This window comes from Gossypium arboreum, chromosome 12 (assembly GCF_025698485.1).
Source record: "Gossypium arboreum isolate Shixiya-1 chromosome 12, ASM2569848v2, whole genome shotgun sequence".
Taxonomy (NCBI): Eukaryota; Viridiplantae; Streptophyta; class Magnoliopsida; order Malvales; family Malvaceae; genus Gossypium; species Gossypium arboreum.
In genome coordinates, this window is record NC_069081.1 from 18,154,161 (window position 1) to 18,178,458 (window position 24,298).

Below are 24,298 nucleotides of genomic sequence, written 5' to 3' on the forward strand. Positions count from 1 at the left end.
CATAGGTGAAATTTGTGTATTTTGATGTTTTATGATAGAATATGGGGTTTTAAATTATGTTAGACAACTTGTGCTACTCGGTTTTGAGTGAAAACGAGTAAAAGGGCTTAATCGGTAAAAATACCTAATAGTCACAAGTATATGTTAGAGTAAGAATTTGATGTTTCCATAGAAGGGAAAAATGATCAGCATGTTATAAAACATAAGAATAAGGAATAAATTTTAATTCCCGAGCCTAGGGGCAAAAGTATAATTATGCAAAAGTTTAGGGGCAAAAGTGTAATTTTTCCAAAGTTCGTATTAAATGCTGGTTTGATGAATGTATGTATTAAATAAGATTAATTTGCCATTATAGATCAAGAGAAACGAGATTCAAGTAGCGATCGAGGAAAAGAAAAGATTGTGGACTAAATTGCAAAATCCGTACATACAACACGTAGTCCGAGAGCTGACTAAACTTGCTCTGATACCACTAAATGTAACGCCCCCACGCTCGAAACCATCATCGGAGTCGAGCTTGAGGGGTTACCAAACATAATTTATCAAATTAAGAACTTCAAATCATTTGTTTCTACATTCACAGCTTTCTAGCTACCCGCATCACAGTTACAAGAAAAATCATATCTCGAGTTATGAAACTTGAAATCAAGATCCGTAAATTTTCCCTAAATCTAGACTCATATATATATATAATAATTTTTTTCTAGAATTTTTGGTTGGGCCAATTAGTACAGTTTATTAGTTAAAGTCTCCCCTGTTTCAGGGTTTGACTGCTCTGACATCTGTGTATTACGAATCAGATATATCTCTATACAGAATTTCAATGACCATGAGATTTGTTTATCTTAAAAATAGACTCAATAAGGAATCTTTACATATAAATAATGACTTCTAATTATTTTTTTACAATTTATTATGAATTTTTAAAGTCAGAACAGAGGATCCAGAAAGCACTCTGGCCCTGTTTCACAAGGTTTCAAATATCTCATAAAGTATAATTTATATGCCTGTTTTTTTTTATCCATATGAAAATAGACTCATTAAGCTTCAATTTCATAACTTACTCATCATTTATTTATATTTATACTATTTTTAGTGATTTTTGAAATTCATGTCATTGCTGCAGCAATATTCTGTTTTAAGGCAAGTTTCATCTTTCCATGAATTTTTATGAACTAGATAACCTGTTAAACTTCCATGATATCAACCATGATCTAAATTAGCCATCACCATGACTTATCAATATCAAACATTTTCTCAACCAAACATGGCTATATCATAAAATTATTTACACAAAATAGGTATATTGCTATACATGCCATACTTAAGTAGTTGTACAAGCCATTTACCAAGATAAAAGTCCTTTGGATAGTGTGATCGAACTTTCGACCTGTCCCGATTCCTGAGCTGGCTTGTTCAAAACTACAGTGAATGAAAAGGAAGGAGTAAGCATAAATGCTTAGTAAGTTCATATGTAAATAACAAGTAACATAACAATACAAATATACCAAACAACTTTAGCATGGTACCACCAAAACATATATCACATCTTTAAACATCATTCATCATCTTACCACCTTATCGTTGTTGTATCTATTTTCAACCCGAGGGTTAAGATCATACCTGTCCAAAGTGTCCATTTCACAACACTTACCCAAAACGTCACTTATATCTTAAGTGCTCTTCCATTAAACTAGAAATTTCACCCGTTGAACACATCGGAATATAACTCGGATACATGGATAATTTGCACATAAGTGCCACATATGTAATCAAGAAATCATGTAACCCGCCCCTAAGTGAACTCGAACTCAACTCAATGAGCTCAGGCGTTCGCATCCATAAATGAACTCGGACTCAACTCAATGAGTTCGGATGCCTAGTTACATCTCACGAACTCGGACTCAACTCAACGAGTTCGGACATTTGCATCCATAAGTGAACTCGGACTCAACTCAACGAGTTCGGATGCTCAACCATCCTAGTGACATGTCACTTGTATCCTAATCTATTCCTAAGGTTCAAACGGGATTTTCCTCGAACACATATCCTTGCCATCTTCCGTAAAATACCAAAACCAATACTCGGTAGTACTTTATATTTAACAATTAATACACATAATTTGCATTTTATTCGAAAATAACCACAAAGCATATATTTCATAATAAAAATCAGCATATCATATAATTAACATCAATAACTTAAAAATAACAATTATGCTACATTATTTACACATGAACTTACCTTGGTACCAAAATATAAAGATTTTGCAATTTAGTCTACAATCTTTTCTTTTCCTCGATCGCTACTTGAATCTCGTTTCTCTTGATCTATAATGGCAAATTAATCTTATTTAATACATACATTCATCAAAACAGCATTTAATACGAACTTTGGAAAAATTACACTTTTGCCCCTAAACTTTTGCATAATTATACTTTTGCCCCTAGGCTCGGGAATTAAACTTTATTCCTTATTCTTATGTTTTATAACATGCTGATCAATTTTCCCTTCTATGGCAACATCACATTCTTACTCTAACATATACTTGTGACTATTAGGTATTTTTGCCGATTAAGCCCTTTTACTCGTTTTCACTCAAAACCGAGTAGCACAAGTTGTCTAACATAATTTAAAACCCAATATTCTATCATAAAACATCAAAATACACAAATTTCACCTATGGGTATTTTTCCAAATATAAACCCTAGGTTGAATTATTGCTAACATAAGCTTAATCAAGCTACCGGGATTCCAAAAACGTAAAGAACATTAAAAACGGGGCTTGGAATCACTTACTATGGAGCTTGGAAGCTTGAAACAAACCCTAACTATGGAGAACCCTTGAAATTTCGGCCTAATGAAGAAGATGGACAAAAAATTGGCTTTTAATTTTGTTTTTAATTCATTTTAATAACTAAATGACCAAAATACCCTTACAACTAAACTTTCCAAAAATTCCTTCCATGTCCTAATTTTGTCCATGAACTTAAAATTGGTCAAATTGCTATTTAAGACCTCCTCGTTAATATTCCAAAACAATTTCATACTAAAAACTTCTAGAATGCAAGTTTTGCAACTTATTCGATTTAGTCCCTACTTTCAATTTAAGCACTTTAGGCATAGAATTTCATCACGAAATTTTCACACAATCATGCAATCATATCATAAACATCAAAATCATTGTAAAATAATTATTTCTATCTCGGATTTGTGGTCACGAAACCACTATTCCGATTAAGCCCTAATTTAGGATATTACAACTCTCCCCTTTTAAGGATTTTCGTCCTCGAAAATCTTACCCAGATAACAGTGTGGGTATTGGTTTCTCATAGTTTCTTCAGGTTCCCATGTAGTCTCTTCTACCCCATGCTTTTGCCACAACACTTTCACAAGTGCAACACTTTTATTTCTTAGTTGTTTGACTTCTCGAGCTAAAATCTTAATAGGTTCTTCTTCATAAGTCATATCCGGTCGTAGTTCAACTTCTGTTGGTGAAATTATATGTGAAGGATCCGAACGAAACCGATGTAACATAGATACATGAAACACATCATGAATCTTCTCTAATTCAGGTGGTAGTGCTAGCCGATATGCTACCGATCCAACTTTTTCAATTATTTCATACGGTCCAATAAAACGCGGACTTAACTTGCCCTTTTGTCCAAATCTAAGGACTTTCTTCCATGGAGACACTTTCAAAAATACCTTATCACCAACTTGAAACTCCATTTCTTTTCGTTTCAAATCCGCATAAGATTTCATCTATCTCAAGCGACTTTCAAACAATCTCGAATCACTTTCACCTTTTCTTGGTTTCTTTTATTAAATCAACTCCATAAATCTAATTTTCCTTGAGTTCATCCAATACAATGGCGTCCGACATTTACGACCATATAATGCTTCATAAGGTGCCATCTTCAAACTCGTCGATAACTATTATTATAAGCAAATTCTACCAATGGTAAGTACCTTTCCCAACTATCTTGAAATTCCAATACGCAACATCCGAGCATGTCTTCAAGAATCAATTACTCTCTAATTGTCCATCGGTTTGTGGATGAAAGCGATCTTGAAATTTAACTTTGTACCTAATGCCTCTTGCAACTTTTGCCAAAGCGTGAGGTAAACCTCGGATCTCTATCCCAAATGATTGACAAAGGTATCCCATGAAGTCTAACAATCTCGGATATACAATTCACCAACTTATTAAGAGAATAATCAGACGCATAGGAATAAAATGAGCCGATTTAGTCGGATCATCAACTATTGCCCAGATGGCATTTTTCTTCCCTAGAGTTAACGGCAACCCCGATATAAAATCCATAGTAATCCGATCCCATTTCCATTCAGAACCATAATAGGTGGAGTAATCCCGAAGGTACTTGGTGTTCACTTTCACTTGTTGGCAAACTAAGCACTTTGATACAAACTCGAAATATCTCTTTTCATTCCACTCCACCAAGACATTTTCTTCAAGTCATTATACATCTTCGATCGCCGGATGAACTGCTAAACAACCATTATGTGCTTCATGTAAAATCTTTCGAATCAACTCATCATTTTTCTATTTACACAATCCGATTTTAAACATCAAACAACTATCGAACCGATTTCAAATCGATCCCGTGTGACTTCTCACTTTGTTTTCTTTTGGCTAGCAAATCTTGATCATTTTTTGAGCTTCGAAATCTCTTGTAAAAACATCGGTCTTGCTCTTAACTCGCTAGAATCGAACCGTCATCCGAAATTTTCAACCGAGTGTTCATAACTCTCAAAACAAACAACAACTTTCTGCTTAAAGCATCGGCACCCACATTCGCTTTTCCTGGATGATAATCGATAACAAATTCGTAATCTTTCAATAACTCCAACCATCTTCGCTGTCTCAAATTCAAGTCTTTTTGTGACATCAAGTATTTAAGACTTTTGTGATCGGTATATACTCGGCACTTTTCACCATACAAATAATGTCGCCAAATCTTCAAAGCAAATACCACTGCAGACCAATTCCAAATCGTGAGTAGGATAATTCTTCTCATGAGGTTTTAAGCTGTCTCAAGCATAAGCCACCACTTTTCCTTCTTGCATGAGTACACACCCCAAACCATTTAGAGAAGCATCACTATACACCACAAATTCTTTACCGATTCGGGTTGTATCAACACCGGTGCTTGATTAATAACTTTTCAATTCTTCAAACTCGTTGACATTCTTTCGTCCATTCAAATTTAACATCCTTTCAAGTAGTCTAGTCATAGGAGCGACAATTATAGAAAATCCATTTACTGAACCGCCGATAATACCCGCTAGCCCCAAGAAACTTCTAACTTCAATTACGTTTTCGGTGGTTTCCAATCAACAATGGCTGAAATTTTACTAGGATCAACCCGTATACCATCACCGAAACAATATGACCCAAAAATCCAACTTCCTGAGCCAAAATTCATTTTATTAAACTTAGCATACAAATGCTTATCTCTCAAAGTTTGCAAAACTATCCTCAAATGCTCAAGATGCTCGTCTCATCTTTTGAATAAATTAAAATATCATCTATAAACACCACAACAAATCTGTCCAAGTATGGTGAAATATGCGATTCATTAAATCCATAAACACAAGATGAGCATTTGTCAACCCGAATGGCATAACTAAAATTCATAATGACCGTACCTTGTTCTAAAAGCGCTTTTAGGCACATCGACTCTTTTACTAGAATCGATAATACCCAAATCTCAAGTCAATCTTTGAAAACCATGTCGCTCCTTTTAGCTGATCAAACAAATCATCAATTCTCGGCAATGGATACTTGTTTTTGATTGTCACCTTGTTTAACTGCCGATAATCAACACATAATCTCATGGAACCATCCTTCTTTTTCACAAATAACACAGGAGCACCCCAAGGTGAAAAACTTGGTCTCACAAAGCCTTTATCAGACAACTCTTGCAACTGCGACTTTAATTCTTTCAACTCTGTTGGTGCCATTCTATATGGAGCAATCGAGATCGGAGCTGTTCTCGGTATCAAATCTATACCAAATTTTACTTCCCTGACTGGAGGCAAGCCCGACAATTCTTTTGGAAATACATCCGCAAATTCACACACAACCGGCACTGATTCAACTTTCTTTTCAACTTATTTTGTATTAATTACATACGCCAAATAAGCTTCATAACCCTTTCTCAAATATCTCTGAGCCGACATCGAAGAAATCATACTAAATATTGCCTCTGATTTGTCTGGTTCAACCTGCAAGATTTCACCACTTTCACATTTTAATTCTATAACCTTTTCTTTGCAATTTACTATAGCATCATGCAATGTCAACCAATCCATACCCAAAATAACATCAAAATCATTATAAAATAATTATTTCTATCTCGGATTTGTGGTCACGAAACCACTATTCCGATTAAGCCCTAATTTAGGATATTACAATTCTGCTCTTGTAACTATTAAAAATAATGATGATAGTGAAAAAAAGAAAAACCTTAGTGCGATCAACGCAAAAATCTTGGCACACTCGTGAAACGTGTTGGAAGCTCCATGGAAACCGACAAATGGAAGGAAAAAGAATGGCAATGGTCGTGGTTCACAATCGGGGATAGCGAGCTTTCCAAACAACTAATGGAAATTATGAGGGCCAAAGTTCTCTGGAAGGGTCTCCATTCACTAAGGAACAATTAGAGCATCTATACAAGTTTTTTCAATCACCACAATTTCGGATGAATTCTTCTATTCCTAACTCATCCAATAATCCTTCTTCCTCTTTTGCCCAATCAGTAATCGATTTTTCTTTTTTCAGTGTCAAGCCTTGTAAAACAAACATATGGATTGTTGATTCTGGAGCTAATGATCACATGACTAGCAGTCATTTTCTTTTTTCAACTTACTCACCTTGCGCAGGAAACAAAAAGATCAAAGTAGCAGATGAGTCCTTCTCGGCAATAGCCGGAAAAACCGTTAAAATTTCATCTTCCTTGGTTTTACATGATGTTTTACATGTGCCAAATCTAGCTTGTAATCTCATATCGGTTCAAGAATTATCCCATCCTCAAATTGTCATGTTATATTTGACTCCTCTATGTGTAAGTTTCAGGACATGGTCTCGGGAAGATGATTGGCAATGCTAAAGAATTTGGTGGAATTTACTTTCTTGAAGACGACCATCTAAGTCAACCAACAACTACTTTATGATTAAATTCATTTCGATTTTGATAAGGTTATGATTTGGCATTATAGGCTTGGACATCCTAATTTTTATTATTTAAGATATTTGTTACATAATCTATTTAAAAATAAAAGTCCTTCTTCATATCATTGTGAATTTTGTGAATTGGCTAAACATCATCGGTCATTCTTTCCACCTCAAAAATATAAAGCCTCCAAACCTTTTTCGTTAATTCATAGTGATGTTTGGGGACCTTCAAGAGTGTCGACTTTTTCAAGAAAACGTTGGTTTGTCACATTTATTGATGATCATACTCGACTTTGTTGGGTGTTTTTATTAAAAGATAAGTCCGAAGTTAAAAATGTGTTTCAGTCTTTTTATGCTATGGTGAAAACACAATTTGGTGTGAAAATAGAAGTATTTCGAACTGACAATGGTGGGGAATTTTTTAGCGACTAATTAGGTATTTTCTTAACCAAACATGGAATAGTCCACCAAAGTTCTTGTACAAATACACCACAACAAAATGGGATTGCAGAAAGAAAAAACTGACATCTTTTGGAAGTAACTAGAGCCTTGATGTTCACTAGTCAAGTACCACGTTATCTTTGGGACGAAGCCTTGTTAACAGCTACATATCTTATTAATAGAATGCCCAGTAAAATTCTAAATTATAGAACTCCTTTTAGTTTCTTTAAAGATAACTTTCCTAACTTTAAAATGATTACAGATTTATCCCTCCGAGTTTTTGGGTGTAGTGTTTTTGTTCATCTTCACAACCAAGGTAAACTAGATCCTAGAGCAAAAAAATGTGTCTTTGTTGGTTATGCTTCTAATAAAAAGGGTTACAAATGTTATGATCCAATTGATAGGAAGATTATAGTTACCATGGATGTCACATTTGTTGAAACAAAATCTTATTTTCATTCTAATCTTCAGGGAGGGAATTATACTAAAGAAGATTCTATAATTGATCAAGAAGAGACTAGGAATATACAACATAGGGATTCTAATAATGGGGAAGGCGAATTTATAATTAACACAAAAATTAATGATGTTAATGTTAATGAAAAGGAGGATGAAGGTGTAAAGTCGATCATGAAAATAAAGAACAAACAAAGGAGTTAATTGTTTACTCAAGAAGAAATCGAAATCAAGAAAGTGGAATCCACCAGATTCATCACCAAGAATCGACCAAGATCCTGTCAAAAGCCCAGGTAAAGCTCATAATCCAGCCAATGAATTTTCTAATTTAGATATTCCAATTGCCAAAAGAAAATGTGTTAAAAATATTGTCAAATATCCCATGTCTAACTTTGTATCCTATAAAGCCTTATCTTCGACATTCTCAACCTTTGTTTCGTGTCTCGATACTGTCCAAATACCAAAAAATGTGAAAGATGCTTTACTGTGTTCCCGAGTGGAAGGAGGCTATTTTAGAGGAGATCGTGCTCTTGAAAACACAGTACATGGGAAACAATGGAATTACTGTAGGGAAAAAATAGTGGGCTGTAAATGGGTGTTCACAACCAAATTCAAACCAGATGGATCTTTAGATAGATACAAAGCCCGGTTGGTAGCAAAAGGGTACACTCAAACATACGGGATAGATTATCTTGAAACATTTACTCCAAGTGGCCAAATTAAATTCGTCAGAGTTCTTTTATCAATTCTTTGTTAATCTTGATTGGTCTTTACAAAGAACTAGATGTGAAGAATGCTTTCCTAAATGGAAAACTTGAAGAAGAAGTTTACATGGATCCTCTTCCGTGTTTTGAAGAAAATTTGGAACTCGAGTATGTAAACTCAAGAAATCTTTATACTGATCCAAGCAGTCTCCTCGAGCTTGGTTTGAACGATTCACTCAAGTTGTTAAAAACAAGGTTACTCACAAGGGCAAGTGATCATACAATGTTCTATCGACATTCACAAAAAGGTAGAATAGCTGTTATTATAGTTTATGTTGATGATATCATTCTTACAGGAGATGATGTGGATGAAATAAAACGTCTCAAGGAGCATCTAGCATTGGAGTTTGAGATCAAAGACTTGGGTCCTTTGAAATACTTTCTTGGAATAGAAGTTGCTCGATCAAAGAAGGGTCTTATGGTCTCTCAGAAAAAATATGTGATTGATCTTTTAAAAGAGGCTGGGATGAGTGGTTGCAGCCCAGCTGACACACCAATTGATCTAAATGTAAAATTTGAAAATAAAGAAGGTCGATTAGTTGATAAAGGCGTACCAAAGATTAGTTGGTAAGTTAATTTACTTATCACATACAAGGCCGGACATAGCTTTTGCAAGAAGCTTAGTGAGTCAATTTATGCACTCCCAATGGAGGAACATGAAGAAGCGGTGTTTCAATTCTAAGATACTTGAAGAGTTCAAGGAAAGGGCTTATTCTTTAAGAAATCCGAACAAAGAGGAATTGAAGCTTATCTGAGATGCAGATTAATGGCTCAATAATGCATGTGAGATCTACATCGGGATACTGTACATTTTTGGGAAACCTTGTGACTTGGCGAAGCAAAAACAAACTGTTGTAGCAAGAAATAGTGCAGAGGTGAGTTTAGATCAATGGCTCAAGGAATTTGTGAAATGGTTTGGTTAAAAAGAATTATGGAAGAGCCGAGAAACCAATAACTTCACCAATGAAGTTGTCTTGTGATAGCAAAGTCGCCATTAGTATTGCTCACAACCCATCCAACATGATGAACTAAACATGTTGAGATTGATAGATACTTTATCAAGGAAAAGATTGAAGAAGGCCAAGTGTGCATGCCGCTTGTTCCTTCAAAACAATGATTGTTGACATACTCACCAAAGGACTCTCTAAGACAAGCTTTGATTTTCTTGTAAGCAAGTTGGGCATGATTGATATATATGCACCAACTTGAAGGAGGGTGTTTAAATATGTATATATTTTAAATTTATTTAGGTAGATAAATCTTATTTGGATAGATAAGTTTTATTCATATTCTAGAAATATTTTTATTTTATCTTTTAGTAGTTTACTAGAATAAGTGAACTATTTCCTTTTATGTTTTAGTAGTTTATTAGAATAAGGGAACTATTTTCCCAATTAGGATTAGAACTTTTTTTTCTCTATTTAAGTTCAATTCTTTAGTTAATACAATTTTATTCAAAGTTCTCTTGAAATCTTTCACCAACTCCCCTTGCGTTTTGACCATCTCTTGTTGCAGCACTATCATGTCCTTCTGTCCACAAGTGGTAACATTGTCCCCCGTCATAGGAAAGACCACGCTCTGATACCTTTGATAACACCGAAACCAAAAATACAAAAGAAAAGAAGAGAAATAGCAGAAAAATAAAGAGAAGAAGAGATGCAAAATAGAGGAAATGCAACAATTATTGTATTTTCTTTATAATCAGGTCACCTCCTTACATACGGATATATAAGAAATAAATAACAGAAAGAAACAACAAATTGTATGATAAGTTTTCCCATGCATAAACCGCATCGTTTTATTAAACCCATTATGCACCGTTTAACTAATGTCCTTCAGCCCAATCAATTTCTTCAGCCTACTTGTCATTGGAAATGGTCCATAACAGGCACCATCACCAGAGATCTATTGCTAAATCCAAACAATATCAGTTATCACATTGTCGAAAAACATGTCAATAAAAGCTCCTTTTCTCGACACCCAACATTCGAACATCAAATGATCAAAGCTCAAATTCTTGGAATCTGAAAAGAAACGATGAACTTGAAATAGTTTAAAAATAAACCGCATAAAAATACAGAAACATATGGCAATGTACTTTGTTCCTCGATATAATCTCCATCAGAGGTTTCAAAACGGTATGGTTTTGGAATACTGAAGTCGTTAATGTTGGATGGGTTGAGGTGACGAACTTGAAATCAACGTTGACTTCGAAAGCTTTTTTGATGAAACCGACCAAAGAGTCTAATGAGGTGGTATAGATTTTGGTGGTTTTGCCATTGAAGGAGCTAAAAGCGGGGTATTTTTATATATTTTAAATTTATTATATATATTTAAAGTATTTATGTATTTTAATTTTATATATTTGTTAGAATATTTTTGAATTAGAATTAAATTGAGATTATTTGTAAATTTGAGGATTATTTTTTAAAATTATAACTAAATCGATAAAATAGGTAAATGTTGAAGCATAAATTTATTATTAAACTATATCGGTTAGTTGGGTGATCAAATTAAAAAAATTGATAGTTGGGTGATAAAAGGAAAAAGACAATAATTAGGTGATCAAATTAAAAAATTGATAGTTGAATGATTAAAAAGGAAAGGAGCAATAGTTGGGTGACTTGTATTGAAATTTACCCTGTTATTTATTTTTCTTTTCATTTTCGTCAATGATTTTCCCTCTCTAGGGTTTAAATAAAAAAAAGGTTTTCTTCCTCAATCCTCGCCTAAATTAAATAAATTAAATGTCTCTACTCTTAGAACCCTAATTTTTGTTTCCGAAGGAAAACAACAATGTCATCGTTCTTTGCAACTCCACAACCCCAACAATCTCCGCCATTGTTTCAGCCCCAACAACTACAACCTTTCCAGCAAAGCTACAGCCCTTTTTATCAATCCCAGCAGCAGCAGCAGCAGCAGCAGCAGCAACAACAACAACAACAGCAACCACAATTGCAGTTTCCACAACAGCAGCAGCAGCAGCAACAACAACAGCAGCAGCAACAACCCCTTTTTCTTTTTACTAATGACAAGACTCCTGCTAGTTACAGCACCAAATGGGCTGATCTCCATCCTGATTCTCAAAAATTTCTGCTTCAAATTGAGTATGTTCTCAATTCTTTCTTGATGGGTTTTGTTTTACATTCTCAAAAAATACAACTTTTTGGCTGCTATTGAAATTGGTTGATAAAAACTTATTTTTGCATACATTATGATATTTTAATAGTGTTTACCTGGAAAAGTGCGGGGCTTAAGTTCCTCTTCCTGATTTGGTTTATAGATTGAGCTTGGATATTGACATTATTATTGTTATATGGCACTCTGAGTAGTGAGTAGTGAGTAGTGAGTATTGTGATTATCATCTTGGAATGTAGGGAAAGGATATTGGAGTATAGGGATGAAAGCCAAAGGTTAGACCAGTGTACTCGCCTTTATGATTCTTCGGTGTCCAATGAAGGCTTCGAGCTTGATGCCAGCCACATTGTTCAGGTTCAATTTTTGCTTTCTTTTACATACGGACTTGTGCACTTGTGCTTCCTTCAATTTCTGCTTTTTTCTTTCTGTCAAACTTTTCCTGCTTCTTAGACATTGCATTGATAGAGCAGATGAGCCATAATTGTGTAGTTCACTTTCGTTGTCCTTGTTCACGGCACTTGTATCTTATTTTGGTGAATAATCTGGAATGCTTTGTTATTTAACATGAATATATTATATTACGCCCTTATTGTAATCTAAGTAATGAAAAATATTAAGAAACTAAAACTAGTTGCTCTTGTTGTGAATATTTGGACTAGCTCAAACTGTATTCTACTTTCACTTTAGATGTATTGTTGTCTCTTTTGTGGTTAGAAGGGCTTATGTTACGTTGATGCAAATAAGTTACTCAATGTGTTGGACCGCGGTCGTATCTGGTCCATTGTTTCAAACTGTGAGTGGTTCATGAAGTTATTTCCAAACCAATTGATCTGAGAACAACTGGAATTTAGTTAGAGTTAAGTAATTACCTCCATTCCAGTTTTCTTAGCTGTCATCTCTTAGGTTACAATTTTGAATCATTTGGTAGATTTTCTGTGAACTATGAAGCATTTTATGTCTCAATGGTATATATAATCAGCCTTCAGTTTTGGAACATATTCCTTGTCTGTTGCCTGTTCTGCTGCTTAGCATTGGTTGATAAAATGGCATGGTTGCTCCAACAGGAACTTGGAGGAATCAGTACTGCCATGGAGAGGCAGAAAGCTTTGCTGCAGGAATTGATGAGTACTGTGAAAGATATGTTAAGGAACACAGAGGTTGCTGTTCGTTCTTTCATGATGCTTCGGCCACGGTTTGTTCATTCAAACACAGGAGGTGCTTCAAATGCCACTGCACCATCCCAGGTTCCAGGGGCAACAACAACACCAGGTTCTGGGGTTCAACCAACTGCTGCATCCATGGTACCAGTTTTTGATTTTTACCATGGGCTTCCAAAGAAGCCTTCTCCCTTTCTACAGTATACAGTTGCTAGATTTGAGAAGTATTTGGGTGAGTGCCGCCAATGGATTGAAGAGTTGGAACAACTTCTCCTTTTGAATTCTGATAGAAACTCTATCAATCACGCATCCTCTTTATTGCAATCTCTTCCAAAAGTCATGTCCAATGTGCATGACTTTTTTGTTCATGTGGCTGCCAAGGTAAAGAAGCTACCTGTACTTTTATCATTCTGTGTTATGTTTTGTCTGGTTGACAGTACACAAGTTGTCATATGCTAAGGAGCAGATAAATATCTAGTTGTTTGAACATTTATTAATTTTAATGGAGTTGATGTCAGGATATTTTTGTTTTTCTATATAGTCTATGCATTATGTTATAACATGCATCCAAGATATGATCTTAAACTTTACTTTGGCTTGTACTTTAACACCTGTCCATCCCCGCCCCAAACAAAACACTGAAGAAAGAGGATTTGACTTGTCATGTGATGTTGTATTGTGCAGGTGGAAAGCATTCATCAATATATTGAATCAATGAAAACAGCTTATCTTGCTGATCACCGTCACAGAGGAGATGTTAATGATCCTTTTCTTGAGGCTGATAGGAGAGAAACTGCCAAACAAGAAGCTGCTGCTAAGAGGGTACATCCAACCTTGCATTTACCTGCAAATTCACAACCGCCAACTCAAGTTGCTGGCTTGTTTGCCAGCTCAGCAGCTCCTGCTGCAGCCTCTGCCCCACAGACTTCTGCAGCAACATCAGCAGCTTCCTCGGGAGGTGGATTGTCTCTTTTTAGTACACCGTCCTCTACTCCTGCTTCTTCCATGTCATCTTCTCTGTTTGCAACTCCAACTACAGGTGCTTCCATCCAAACATCCCTTTTCAGTTCTTCATCAGGATCTCTCCTAGGATCTGCATCCACTCCCTCTCTTTTTGCTAGTACCGTACCAGCTTTCGGCTCTACTGCATCTGCTGGAGGTTCACTTTTTTCAACACCATTTGCATCTGGTACCTTCTTATGCTATTATGTTCTCTGCAATTGCTTCTTTCTATTTTCACGAAATATCATTTTGAGATCATGCTTGGTATTTTGCTTGAGTAGCTACTGTTTTTTTACATAGGTTGATAGATTTGATCTAATTATTTTGTGGTCTGACTGAGTTCATTTTCAATCCCAGGTGCTCCAACAGGATCTGGTGCTAGCTTTGGGGCTGCATCTGTGAGTATAATGTTACCTTGACTTTCCTTTTATTTCTTTTCCTTTTTCATTATTGATCATAAAGTATAGGCATAGGTTCGAAGAAGACTAATTCCGAGTCTGCATCAGTCGGCATTGTCACATGGATTGATTATATTTCTCTTACTTGACCTCGTTGATGTATGTTCATGCAGAAATCATCAAGGCCGAAATCTCGGACTGCCCGGCGTTAGTCATCATATCTTGAATATGGAAATCCTGAAGCTACTTTCTGTTCACTGCAATGATCATTTGAACATGAAGGGGCCACATATTTCGTTTTGACAGTATCTATACCCAGTATATTCCTTTAAGTGCAATGTCATTAGCTCTTGAGTTGATCTTGTACGCATGTTGTTGATATCCAGGAAAACAAGATGTTAGCTTTGTCGAATATCCTGATCTTATTTTCAGTCATTCCAGCATTGATTTGTTTGCTACAAGATCCTTATTACTGTAATATTGTAGAACACACATTGTAGGATTTTTTTTCTATTTTTTGAGAAGTAATATTTGAAACTATTATTCGTGTGAAGATATAAAACATCATGGGCAAAATCACATTTAGTTCTGAATTTCTGTTGTCAAACTAGAAACATGAAAGGAAATCGTATGTTACTGATCTTTTCATGTTCCCTTGCAACCTATGGAGTTCAGCTTCTGCATCGTAAACCCGGGGATGCAATTGATCTCCAGACGTGAACATGTGAATAATGTTCTTATCTTCAATCCAGCTTAGCCCAGGATCCTTTTCCAACATCAAGCCTCTCATCTTTCTCCTCATTTCTGCAACATCTTGCCATCTCTCTGTTGCAGCATAAAGATTTGAAAGCAAGATATGGGTTCCACTATCTCTTGAATCAACCGTTAAAACCTGATTCGCTGCATGAACTCCTTTTTCCAGGTTTCTAAAAGTGACACAAGAGCTTAGCAATGTTCTCCAGAGTTCCAAATTATCTTCACTATATGGTGATTCTATAATTATCTTCTCTGCCTTGTCTAATAATCCGGCTCGACAAAGCAAACTCACCATGCAAGAATAATGCTTGGGTCCTGCAGTGCAACCACTTTCCTTCATAAAACCCCATAATAACTTTCCTCTCTCAACCAAGCCACTGTGGCTACAAGCAGATAGTAGAGACAAAAATGTTACTTGATCTGGTCTTAGTTCATGTTTTAGAATCTTGTCGAATAGCTTCAGGGCATTTTCTGCCATTCCATGTAGGCTATATGCCCCAAGCATTGCATTCCAACACTTTAAATCAGGGTTAGAAACCAATGAAAATATGGATTGAGCAGCTTTAAGGTTTCCATTTTTGGCATACATGTCAATCAGACTACCACAAACAGACATTTCAACATCATATCCAGATTTTATAGCCTGAGAATGAATCATCTCACCTTGTTTTAGCATTGCAAGGTCAGCACAAGCACTTAATACACCACTGAGAACAAAGCTATCAATTTTGTACCCCATTTGACACATTTCAACCAACAATCTAATAGCACTCTCCCCATCAGCCAATCTAGAATAACCCATAATCATTTCAGTCCAAACCATCACATCTTTCTTCAAGATCATACTAAAAACCTTCTGAGCAGATTCACTACCACCATTTCTAAAATACATGGACACAAGGGCAGTTCCTACAAAAACACTACTTTCCAAACCTGATTTTGTAATTTGACCGTGCAGGGGCTTCCCATAATCAGATGCCAAGAGTGCACTAGTTGCAGAAATGACAGCAGCAAAAGTGTATTCATCAGGCTTAAGAAAATACATTCCCTTCAACTCAACAAACAGCTCCATGGCTCTTATGCCATCTCCATGCTCTGCCAATCCCGCGAGCATTGAATTCCAAGAAACCAAATCAAAGTTTTGAATCCTGCTAAAAACCTTCAACCCCATTTCAATATCACCACAATTGCAATACATGTCAAGCAAGGCATTTTGCAAAGGTAAATCAACTACTATATTAGAAACGACAACTCGGGCATGGATAGTTTTCCCACACTCATAATTTCCCAACTTACCACAAGCATTTAACACCATGGAATAGGTAAATGGAGTTGGAAAAACCTCAAACTTCATCATATCAAAAAAGAGAGCCAGCCCTTCCATTATCTTATCATTCCTCAAGTATCCAAATATTGTAGAATTCCAAGAAACGACATCCTTGCCATCTATGCCAGCAAAAACTTCATTAGCAGATACCAAATCCCCAAAATTCGAGTACATCCCAAGTAACGAAGTTTGAACACAAACATCACCTAGAAATCCAGACTTCAGAAGAAGAGCATGTAGCGACGAACCAATCAATCTATCCTGAACCAATGAAGCAGCTTGTAACAAGCTCGTGAATGTGGCACCATTAGGCCTTAAACACTCAAAACCCATCTGGGAAACCAATCCAAAGGCTAAATTAGCATGGTTTATAGATCGAGAATACGCGGAAATGAGCGCATTGTATGAAACTACATTTCTATGGGGAGTTTTATCGAACACTTTCTTGGCATCTGAAAGGGAGTTGCATCGAGAGTACATAGATACAAGGTTGTTGTGGAGGTAGGGGGACGGGGAGTGGAGGCATGTTGTGGAGGTGGTCAGTAGGAAAGCGTGGAGTTGACGCGCTTTTTTGACTGTTGTTATGGAGCTGCATTTTTGTACGAGGGACGCTAGATAGCAGCTTTCGTATGACGGTAGCATGCACGCGGCCAAGGAGGTTTCTCAGTTCTGCAACTCTATGAACTGAATCAATCCTAAGTACAGTGTTCGGTCCCCCAAACAATTCTGTGTCGTGGATCGATCCTCAAACCCTGTTCTTAGAAATAAATGAATGAGTAAATAAATAACTAAAATAACATTACCGAAGATGAAAAATTGGGTTGGATTTACTGTTTTCCTTTCAATTTGATTCCTAAATTAAAGAAAGACAATGAATTCAATAAAAGTATAAAACTTGCCCAACTTGGTAATTTTACACTTGTATATAAATACAACATTGCGGTTCTTTAAGAAAAATGGGTAAAAAAATGTCTTCACCGTCGCTCACTGAGTCTCAATTTATTCGTATCTGCCGTCTGATCAACGATTCTCTCCATCCTTTCACCGTCCGTTCCATTCTCCTCCAAAATTTCAATTTCCCCTTCATTTTCTCTCTTTAATCTTATTGTTATTACTTTTGCTATGTTAGGTATCAGAGAATTTGTCTTTCAGCAAACAAGAAGAGAAAAACCTTCTTCTCATTCTCTCTCAGGTTCCCCTCTTTTCTTCTTCTCTAAAACTCCTACATTGAACCTCCTTTCATTACTTAACTCTATTGTCTGGTTCTATTTTCAGGTCTCAAATGAAATTCGCCGCTTGATTCCGTCGGCTCACATATCTTCTCCATTAAACCCAAACTCACAAAACCCCCATTGTTTATCCAAATCAATATCTCACCTGGTACTTTCTTTTTCTTTACTATTTTGTTAATTTTTGTAGTCTTTTCTTGAAATCCCAAATCGCCAAATCACATTAATTCTCAAATTTTCCTTTCAGATTCCTTTGTTAACTCTGGAAAGCCTATACGTTCAACATTTAGCTGGCAATGTGCTCGTTACCTTCTCTGAATTTCTAGCCTCATCTGTATGTTAATCAATTTAAAGATTTTATTTATAACTTTGAAGTTTGTTTTTTCCCTCCTTTTTATTAGGTTCTTTTCTTGTTATTGTAGGTAAAAACCTGGGAATTTTTTATCCATTCGCTCTCTATATGCTTAGAATTATCAATCTCGAACATATCTTCGTGTTCTTTTGAACCTTCAATAACTGGAGCTGGAGGTTCTGGTTCTGACTTATTGAATCTTGTAGGTTTATTTAAATCTAAGTTGAAAAATACCAGCTTGTTTACAGTAGCTGGAATTATCCGCACATTAAGAAATATACTGAAGTTTTTGAAGGAAGAGTGTGATGATGAGCTTGTTCTTGTGCTTTTAAATTCGATAAGCTTTTTCATTTCGAATGTGCCTTGGGATTCAATGGACGAGATCTTTGGTGGAAATGGTGGTGAAGATGATGAACGGAATACTTTGTTCTTGGGGAATTTTATTCAGCTACTATCTTCATTTGTTGACCAAATTAGTTTTGTGGAAGGGTTAGACGATTCCCTAGATAAGAATGTGATTCTTTCCAAAATTATCAACCTAGTGCCTAAACTTCTATATTGGTGCCTTCGCAAGGAAGGCAAATGTGTCAACACGTGCATCTCTCGGTACTTCAGCCACAAATTATTGGTATGTGAATGTAGATGTTTTGCTGCTAACCAATCCTGTTTTACTTTCACATACAAGCAGTCTAATTTGATTGACTTAAGCATTTTGCAGGTTTTGATGATCAGACTTAGTTTACAAATACCCCTAGATTTTTTGGTTCTTGTTTCCTGGTTGCAGCTTCTCCATAGATACTTTGAAGACCTTTTGTATCAACCTTTAACTGATGTCATGAATCAGGATGATTCTCTAGAGGACTCTCCTTTTATGTTAAGTAATTTTGATGGAGAGGTGCATAGCATGCACTCTCGCCATTTACAAAGACAGGCCATTTTTCTTTTCTTGAGGTGTTCCTTCAGTTTGATAAATCTTGGAAAAGCCACTAGGAAGCATTATTCTAGTGCAACTGTGAAGTCATCCATAGATGTTGATGCAATTTCAGAGCACAGTTGTTATGGTAGAGAGAAAGGTTTATTAGAGCTTTATGCATGGCTTTCGGGACATGTTCTGGTCGATAAGCTTGTTGCCCATGAAATGTACAGGGAGAAGTCCATAAACTTCTCATTTTCCCTCCTCAAACTGTATACGCATGAGGTCAGTTTGCTGCAGCATTGAAACTTTGTTAAACACTATGTGTTGTTCCTTTGTCTCTTTGCGTGTTCCTTTTCCTGAAAATTAAAGTGCATCATTATCATTATTTTTGTAAGCTTACTGCAATTATTTGTGCATAAAGAGTTTATTAGTTGCTCTAGAACTAGCTATTTGTTTGTTTTTTTCCTCATCTAGGCTTTCTTAGGGTGCCATTTTGTATTTCCTTTTTTGTCTTAGGATGACATATTATTCAAATTTCTCTTGGAATTGCTTTCTCTACAAGCCTGCGAAGAACAACAGTGAGCACAAATATCCTTGTTGTTACCATCATTTTGTTTAATGATTTTTCTTCGGTTATTCTTTGACCTTTTTCTTGGTTTGTCTACAGATTTCACAAAGAAAGGCTGGCACCTCAAGATGAGATGGAAGATGTTCTTTTTCATGTTTCATATATTTTTAATCCCATATGCCTGTTTCATCTCTTCCTTGCAGAGGCAAGTCTTTTATGCCCTAATCTTGCTATAAGCACTCCAGGCTCCAATTTTGTTGTCCAATAAAAAAAATGTCAATGGGAAAAATATGTTTCTATTTCTTTTATTTGAGTAGGTCATAGATAATCCCTGATGTTATGTGTTTCTGTTCATCATCTGTAGTTGCACTATGATCATCAAGTTCTTCTTGATTATCTTATCTCGAAAGACACAGGAATTAGCTGTGCAGAGTATCTCTTAAGGTATTTATTTTAGTTTCCATCTACAACATGCTGTTTCTTAAACTTGTCCACACAAGGTAGCTTGATAAGACAGCTGTTTTGTTCATTTCCTTTTTACATCTGATTCAATATAACTTGTCATACTTTTCTTCTGGGGTGTGGCCTTTTGTTTATTGTGTAGGTGCTTGCGCATCGTTTGTGATTCATGGCAAACATTTATGGAGTTTTCAGTTTACGGGAAACTAAGTAATCAATTATCTAGCAAGAGAAGAAAAATTTTGTCAGAAAGCTCCAATTTTAAGATAGAGCCGTCATCTGGACCTGTGAAAACGATTCCTTTGTCCCTAGAGAAGAAATTTAATGGTAACCTTGAATATAGACACACGAAACAAATGTATGAGCTAGCCAAAGGTTGTTTGCTTTCTCTGAAAAAGTCCGTGGAGAACCTTCACCTGAAGAACTTGTTCCCGTACAACCCAGAAGTTCTTCTTAAACGGTACTTCATTTTCCTATTATGGTATATTCCTTTCATCAATACTGTAAGGCTCTTCATATGTTTATAGAAGTTCTGTCTCTTGCTTCAATTGCAGCCTAGAAAGATTTCAGGAATTGTGCTTTAAACAGTAGGACGAATACATGTTCTGAGGAATGAAAGCCCTAGTCAGGTAACTGAGCTGTCTATAAGGGTTCTTTGTTTCCCTGTTTTCATTTTTTTTGGAAAACATTCTCATCATTTTCTGATGTTTGTCTGAGGAAAAGAAAGTTAGTCAACAAAAACTTTTTTGCAGGTCAATGGAAAATAACACTCATTTTGCATAAATTGACTTACGGGTTGAAAGCTTGTAAGACATTTTACAATTTCTTTCTCACGTCTCTAAAAGCTCTCTCCAGGTACGATTTGCTTCAATATTTGCTTCTCTCTTACAGATTTTCTTCTTATCTAAAAATTTCCTTCATCTTACTAATTTTATCCAAGTTTTGGTCTTAAACCCTAAACCCAAATTCTTTCATCTTTGCCTCTCTTTATGGGTTTGATTTTGTTGTTTGCTTCTTATATATATATATATGCATATGTGTGTGTGTGTATTCCCTTTAATCTCTTTTACTCTCATACTTCTTTGTGTTTCTCTTTTTAAAATTTTTGGTTCTTGCTTGATAATATGATACACTATTTTTTCATAGATTATGAGTTGTTTATATATATATTTTCGCTAGTTATAACTAAAACCCCATGGATCTAACACTCAAAATCCCGTAAAAGCATTTATCTTTTGAATGGATTGTAATTTTAGTCCAAATTGGAGTCCGTTTGATCTACTTTCTCAGTTTACCTTCTTTGCCATAGTTTTGTTTATCTAATTTTGGGTGTTACTAAAGTCAGGATGAAGGGAAAGATTTGAATTTAGAAAATAAGAATGGAGTTGAAAGGCTAATTGGATATAGAAGAGTTATCTAGGTAATTGTTTTCATTTTCAATATAGTCTTAGGGGACATGTTTGTGAAGTTGAATGAAAACAGAAGAAAGTTGGCAGTCAATGCTAATTGTGAGATATCTTGGGAGATAAAATTTTCGCTGAGCGGGAAGAGAGAGCAAGTCGTATACCATTTGAGGCAAGAGTGGAGATAGCTTTGGATACAGGGGTTGCAGGAGTATAGCAAGTGTCTTCAATTGTGAGGTATCCTAGAGATAAAATTTCTGCTACAATCCCATGAATGCTTCTGTATTATTATTATTTGTTTAGTTGGTTTAGCTTTGTGTAAGCATTATGTTTAGGCTTTGCTTGGTACGGTGAAAGAAAATTGGAAAGATGGAAAATTGAAGGGGTGAAAAACTAGAAGGATGAAAAATATAATTTTTCTTTCCATAGGTGTGCTTGGTAGGAGAGATGGAAAAATGAAAAGAAAATTACATTTTCTTTACATCCATTGCTTAGAGTTGAAAAATGTATAGTTTTGAAAAATGTATAGTTTTGAACTAACATACACATCTCTTTCATTTTCTCTCCTCTCATCATTCCGATTTGGAAAGATTGATTTTTATGCATTAGGATGGAAAATGGTCATCCCTCCTATTTTCTTTCCACTTTTCTTTCCAACCAAGCACATTCTATTTTCCACTATTCCACTCCCCCTCCCCCCTTCCTTCACTTATCCACCCTACCAAGTACACCTTTAGGCTTTGCTTTGCTAGAGTGGAAAGAAAATTAAAAGAATAGAAAATTGAAGGGATAGAAAACTTGAAGGATGGAAAACATAATTTTTCTTTCCATAGGTGTGTTTGGTAGGAGAGATGAAAAATGGAAAGAAAGAATTTCTATCCATTTCTTGGTAGAGGTGAAAATGAAAGGAAAGAAAACAAAACATTTGAAAAATGCGTAATTTTGAATTAACATGCACATTTTTCTTATTTTTTCTTCTATCATCATTCTAATTTGGAAGAATTGATTTTTATGCATTAGGGTGGAAAATGATCATCTCTCTTATGTTCTTTCCTCTCACTTTTTTCCCAATCAAGCACACTCAAAATTTATTTTCTTTCCACTTTTTCTTTCCTTTCACACCCTTAGTGAAGAACTGAAGATCCTCCTGGAATAGATTCTCTTAAGATGATTCTTGATGTGGATGATAAAACTGTCTTGTTGTGTAGGTTGTGTACATTATATTGCAAAATGTGAATCAAATTAGGTCCTATAAATTGATAGGCCATCAAGATTTACTATTCTAAAAATCAAGGTATAGAGATATCATATTTCTTAACTGATGTTCTTTGAAAATTCATTTGGTGTTTGGTATTGTAGCTTGCTAAGTGTTTAATCCATATATGAGCTCTTTGTCTTATTCTTTTTCCTTCAAGAGCAACATAAATAGTTGTTCTATCAGCTTTTATTCTCAACTTATTCTTTTACAAATTTCAGGATGGTTTAACCTCGCTTGATTTTTCCTTTACTCAAGTTGAGACATGAGAACATTGAATTGATGAAGCTATTGAAGCAGCTTTCCAAGGCAATATCAGCAACTGCTTTAAATTACAACAAAAGATGATAAATTTTGCAGCTACTTCAAAGCATGACAATACTTTTGTGAAACTAGACGCTGATGGTAAAACCCGCAGTTCACTCATCAAAACAATGTCTTTTGAATCCCATTGCTAAGTTTTGATCAGCTTGTGTAACATGTACTTATGTTATTATATACCTTTGTCATTCTCCGTTGCTTTTCTAAAAGTTAACACTCTTAACAGTTTGGTAACATCAAGGATAGAGTATTTTGAAATCAAGATCTTAGTAATGTACACAACGGTCTGGCTTAGTAATGTGAACCGAAGGCTCACCACTGAAGCAGGGAGTTCTTCTCATAGCTGGTTTGTGAATTGAGTTTGGTCTAGGAATAAAGTATATCAATGGTATTGTACCAGTTTTTCATTTCAGACGTTCTTCATTTGTTGTTGAAGTTCTACGAACTTGGCCATTCAAATGTTAAATTCTGTTGGCAGTAACAAATAAAAAAAAGTTATATATTGGTTGCACTAAAAAAAGAATAAACGAGCAGGACAAAGTCTCGAGAAAATGAGTTTTTGCAAGTATCTATTCCATTTTCCTTCAGTCATAAAGGCACTATTAGACTAGCATAAAAAAAAAAGAAACATTTCGAATTAATGTTATTTATTGATTTAATTAATTTATTTTTAGACAATATTAAATAAAAATCTGTAAAACTTTCCCATAGTATGAGGGCTTGTTTCATTGAAAACAATACTTCATCCAAGCATTAGAAAACATACTTCCCATGGTATGAGGGCTTGTTTCATTGAAAATAATACTTCATCCAAGCATTAGAAAACATACTTTTTCGAAACATCAATTTATTTTTTGAAATCATTTTCAAGTGTTTGGTTCTTGGAAAATATTTTTCATCAATGGAAAGAATTAACTAAAATAAAACTAATATTATATTAAGTATAAGTTTTAATTTTATTTTCTTAAAATATTTAAAATGTTAAAATATTGATCTTAGATATTATAATTTTCGATATTCAATTTAATTATATAATAAATAATTAATATAATTTATAAATTTAATAAAATATTTAAGATTACAATTTTATATTAATATTAACTTTTAAAATTAGAAATAAATTTAAAAATATTATTAATCTTTCATTGAAAAATA

At 35.1% G+C, this 24,298-nt stretch overlaps 3 protein-coding genes across 6 annotated transcripts; 2 read left to right on the forward strand and 1 right to left on the reverse strand.

The window, feature by feature from the left end:
* Positions 1-11,523: 11,523 nt before the first annotated feature.
* LOC108479795 (nuclear pore complex protein NUP58) lies at positions 11,524-15,119 on the forward strand. Its single transcript, XM_017782588.2, has 6 exons — positions 11,524-11,969; positions 12,240-12,354; positions 13,065-13,538; positions 13,842-14,346; positions 14,517-14,557; positions 14,731-15,119. Exons 1-6 carry the CDS (start codon positions 11,659-11,661, stop codon positions 14,767-14,769), a joined length of 1,485 nt encoding a protein of 494 aa, XP_017638077.1. The 5' UTR covers positions 11,524-11,658; the 3' UTR covers positions 14,770-15,119.
* Positions 14,941-17,346, reverse strand: LOC108479794 (pentatricopeptide repeat-containing protein At3g50420). Its single transcript, XM_017782585.2, has one exon. The coding sequence runs from the start codon at positions 17,280-17,282 to the stop codon at positions 15,165-15,167; it is 2,118 nt and encodes a 705-aa protein (XP_017638074.1). The 5' UTR covers positions 17,283-17,346; the 3' UTR covers positions 14,941-15,164.
* Positions 17,347-17,561: 215 nt separating this feature from the next.
* LOC108476553 (uncharacterized) lies at positions 17,562-23,609 on the forward strand. Of its 4 annotated transcripts, XM_017778785.2 has the most exons (14): positions 17,562-17,686; positions 17,770-17,832; positions 17,916-18,020; positions 18,117-18,203; positions 18,292-18,849; positions 18,940-19,419; positions 19,654-19,715; positions 19,805-19,910; positions 20,070-20,149; positions 20,310-20,624; positions 20,719-20,793; positions 20,917-21,019; positions 21,610-21,804; positions 23,044-23,609. In XM_017778785.2, exons 1-11 carry the CDS (start codon positions 17,597-17,599, stop codon positions 20,753-20,755), a joined length of 1,983 nt encoding a protein of 660 aa, XP_017634274.2. In that variant the 5' UTR covers positions 17,562-17,596; the 3' UTR covers positions 20,756-20,793; positions 20,917-21,019; positions 21,610-21,804; positions 23,044-23,609. The 4 variants fall into 4 exon arrangements, with proteins under 4 accessions (XP_017634274.2, XP_052878717.1, XP_017634273.2 ...); XM_053022757.1 differs by having other exon boundaries at positions 20,917-21,804; XM_017778784.2 differs by lacking the exon at positions 21,610-21,804.
* Positions 23,610-24,298: the final 689 nt, after the last annotated feature.

Excerpts from the sequence above, each read along its gene's own strand:
- LOC108479795 (XM_017782588.2), top strand. The coding sequence starts at position 11,659 with ATGTCATCGTTCTTTGCAACTCCACAACCCCAACAATCTCCGCCATTG. Across the intron at positions 11,970-12,239 it reads AAATTTCTGCTTCAAATTGA|GGAAAGGATATTGGAGTATA; the intron begins GTATGTTCTCAA and ends CTTGGAATGTAG. Across the intron at positions 14,558-14,730 it reads CTAGCTTTGGGGCTGCATCT|AAATCATCAAGGCCGAAATC; the intron begins GTGAGTATAATG and ends ATGTTCATGCAG.
- LOC108476553 (XM_053022756.1), top strand. The coding sequence starts at position 17,597 with ATGGGTAAAAAAATGTCTTCACCGTCGCTCACTGAGTCTCAATTTATT. Across the intron at positions 18,204-18,291 it reads CTGAATTTCTAGCCTCATCT|GTAAAAACCTGGGAATTTTT; the intron begins GTATGTTAATCA and ends TTGTTATTGTAG. Across the intron at positions 20,150-20,309 it reads TGTGCAGAGTATCTCTTAAG|GTGCTTGCGCATCGTTTGTG; the intron begins GTATTTATTTTA and ends TTTATTGTGTAG.
- LOC108479794 (XM_017782585.2), bottom strand. The coding sequence starts at position 17,282 with ATGCTACCGTCATACGAAAGCTGCTATCTAGCGTCCCTCGTACAAAAA.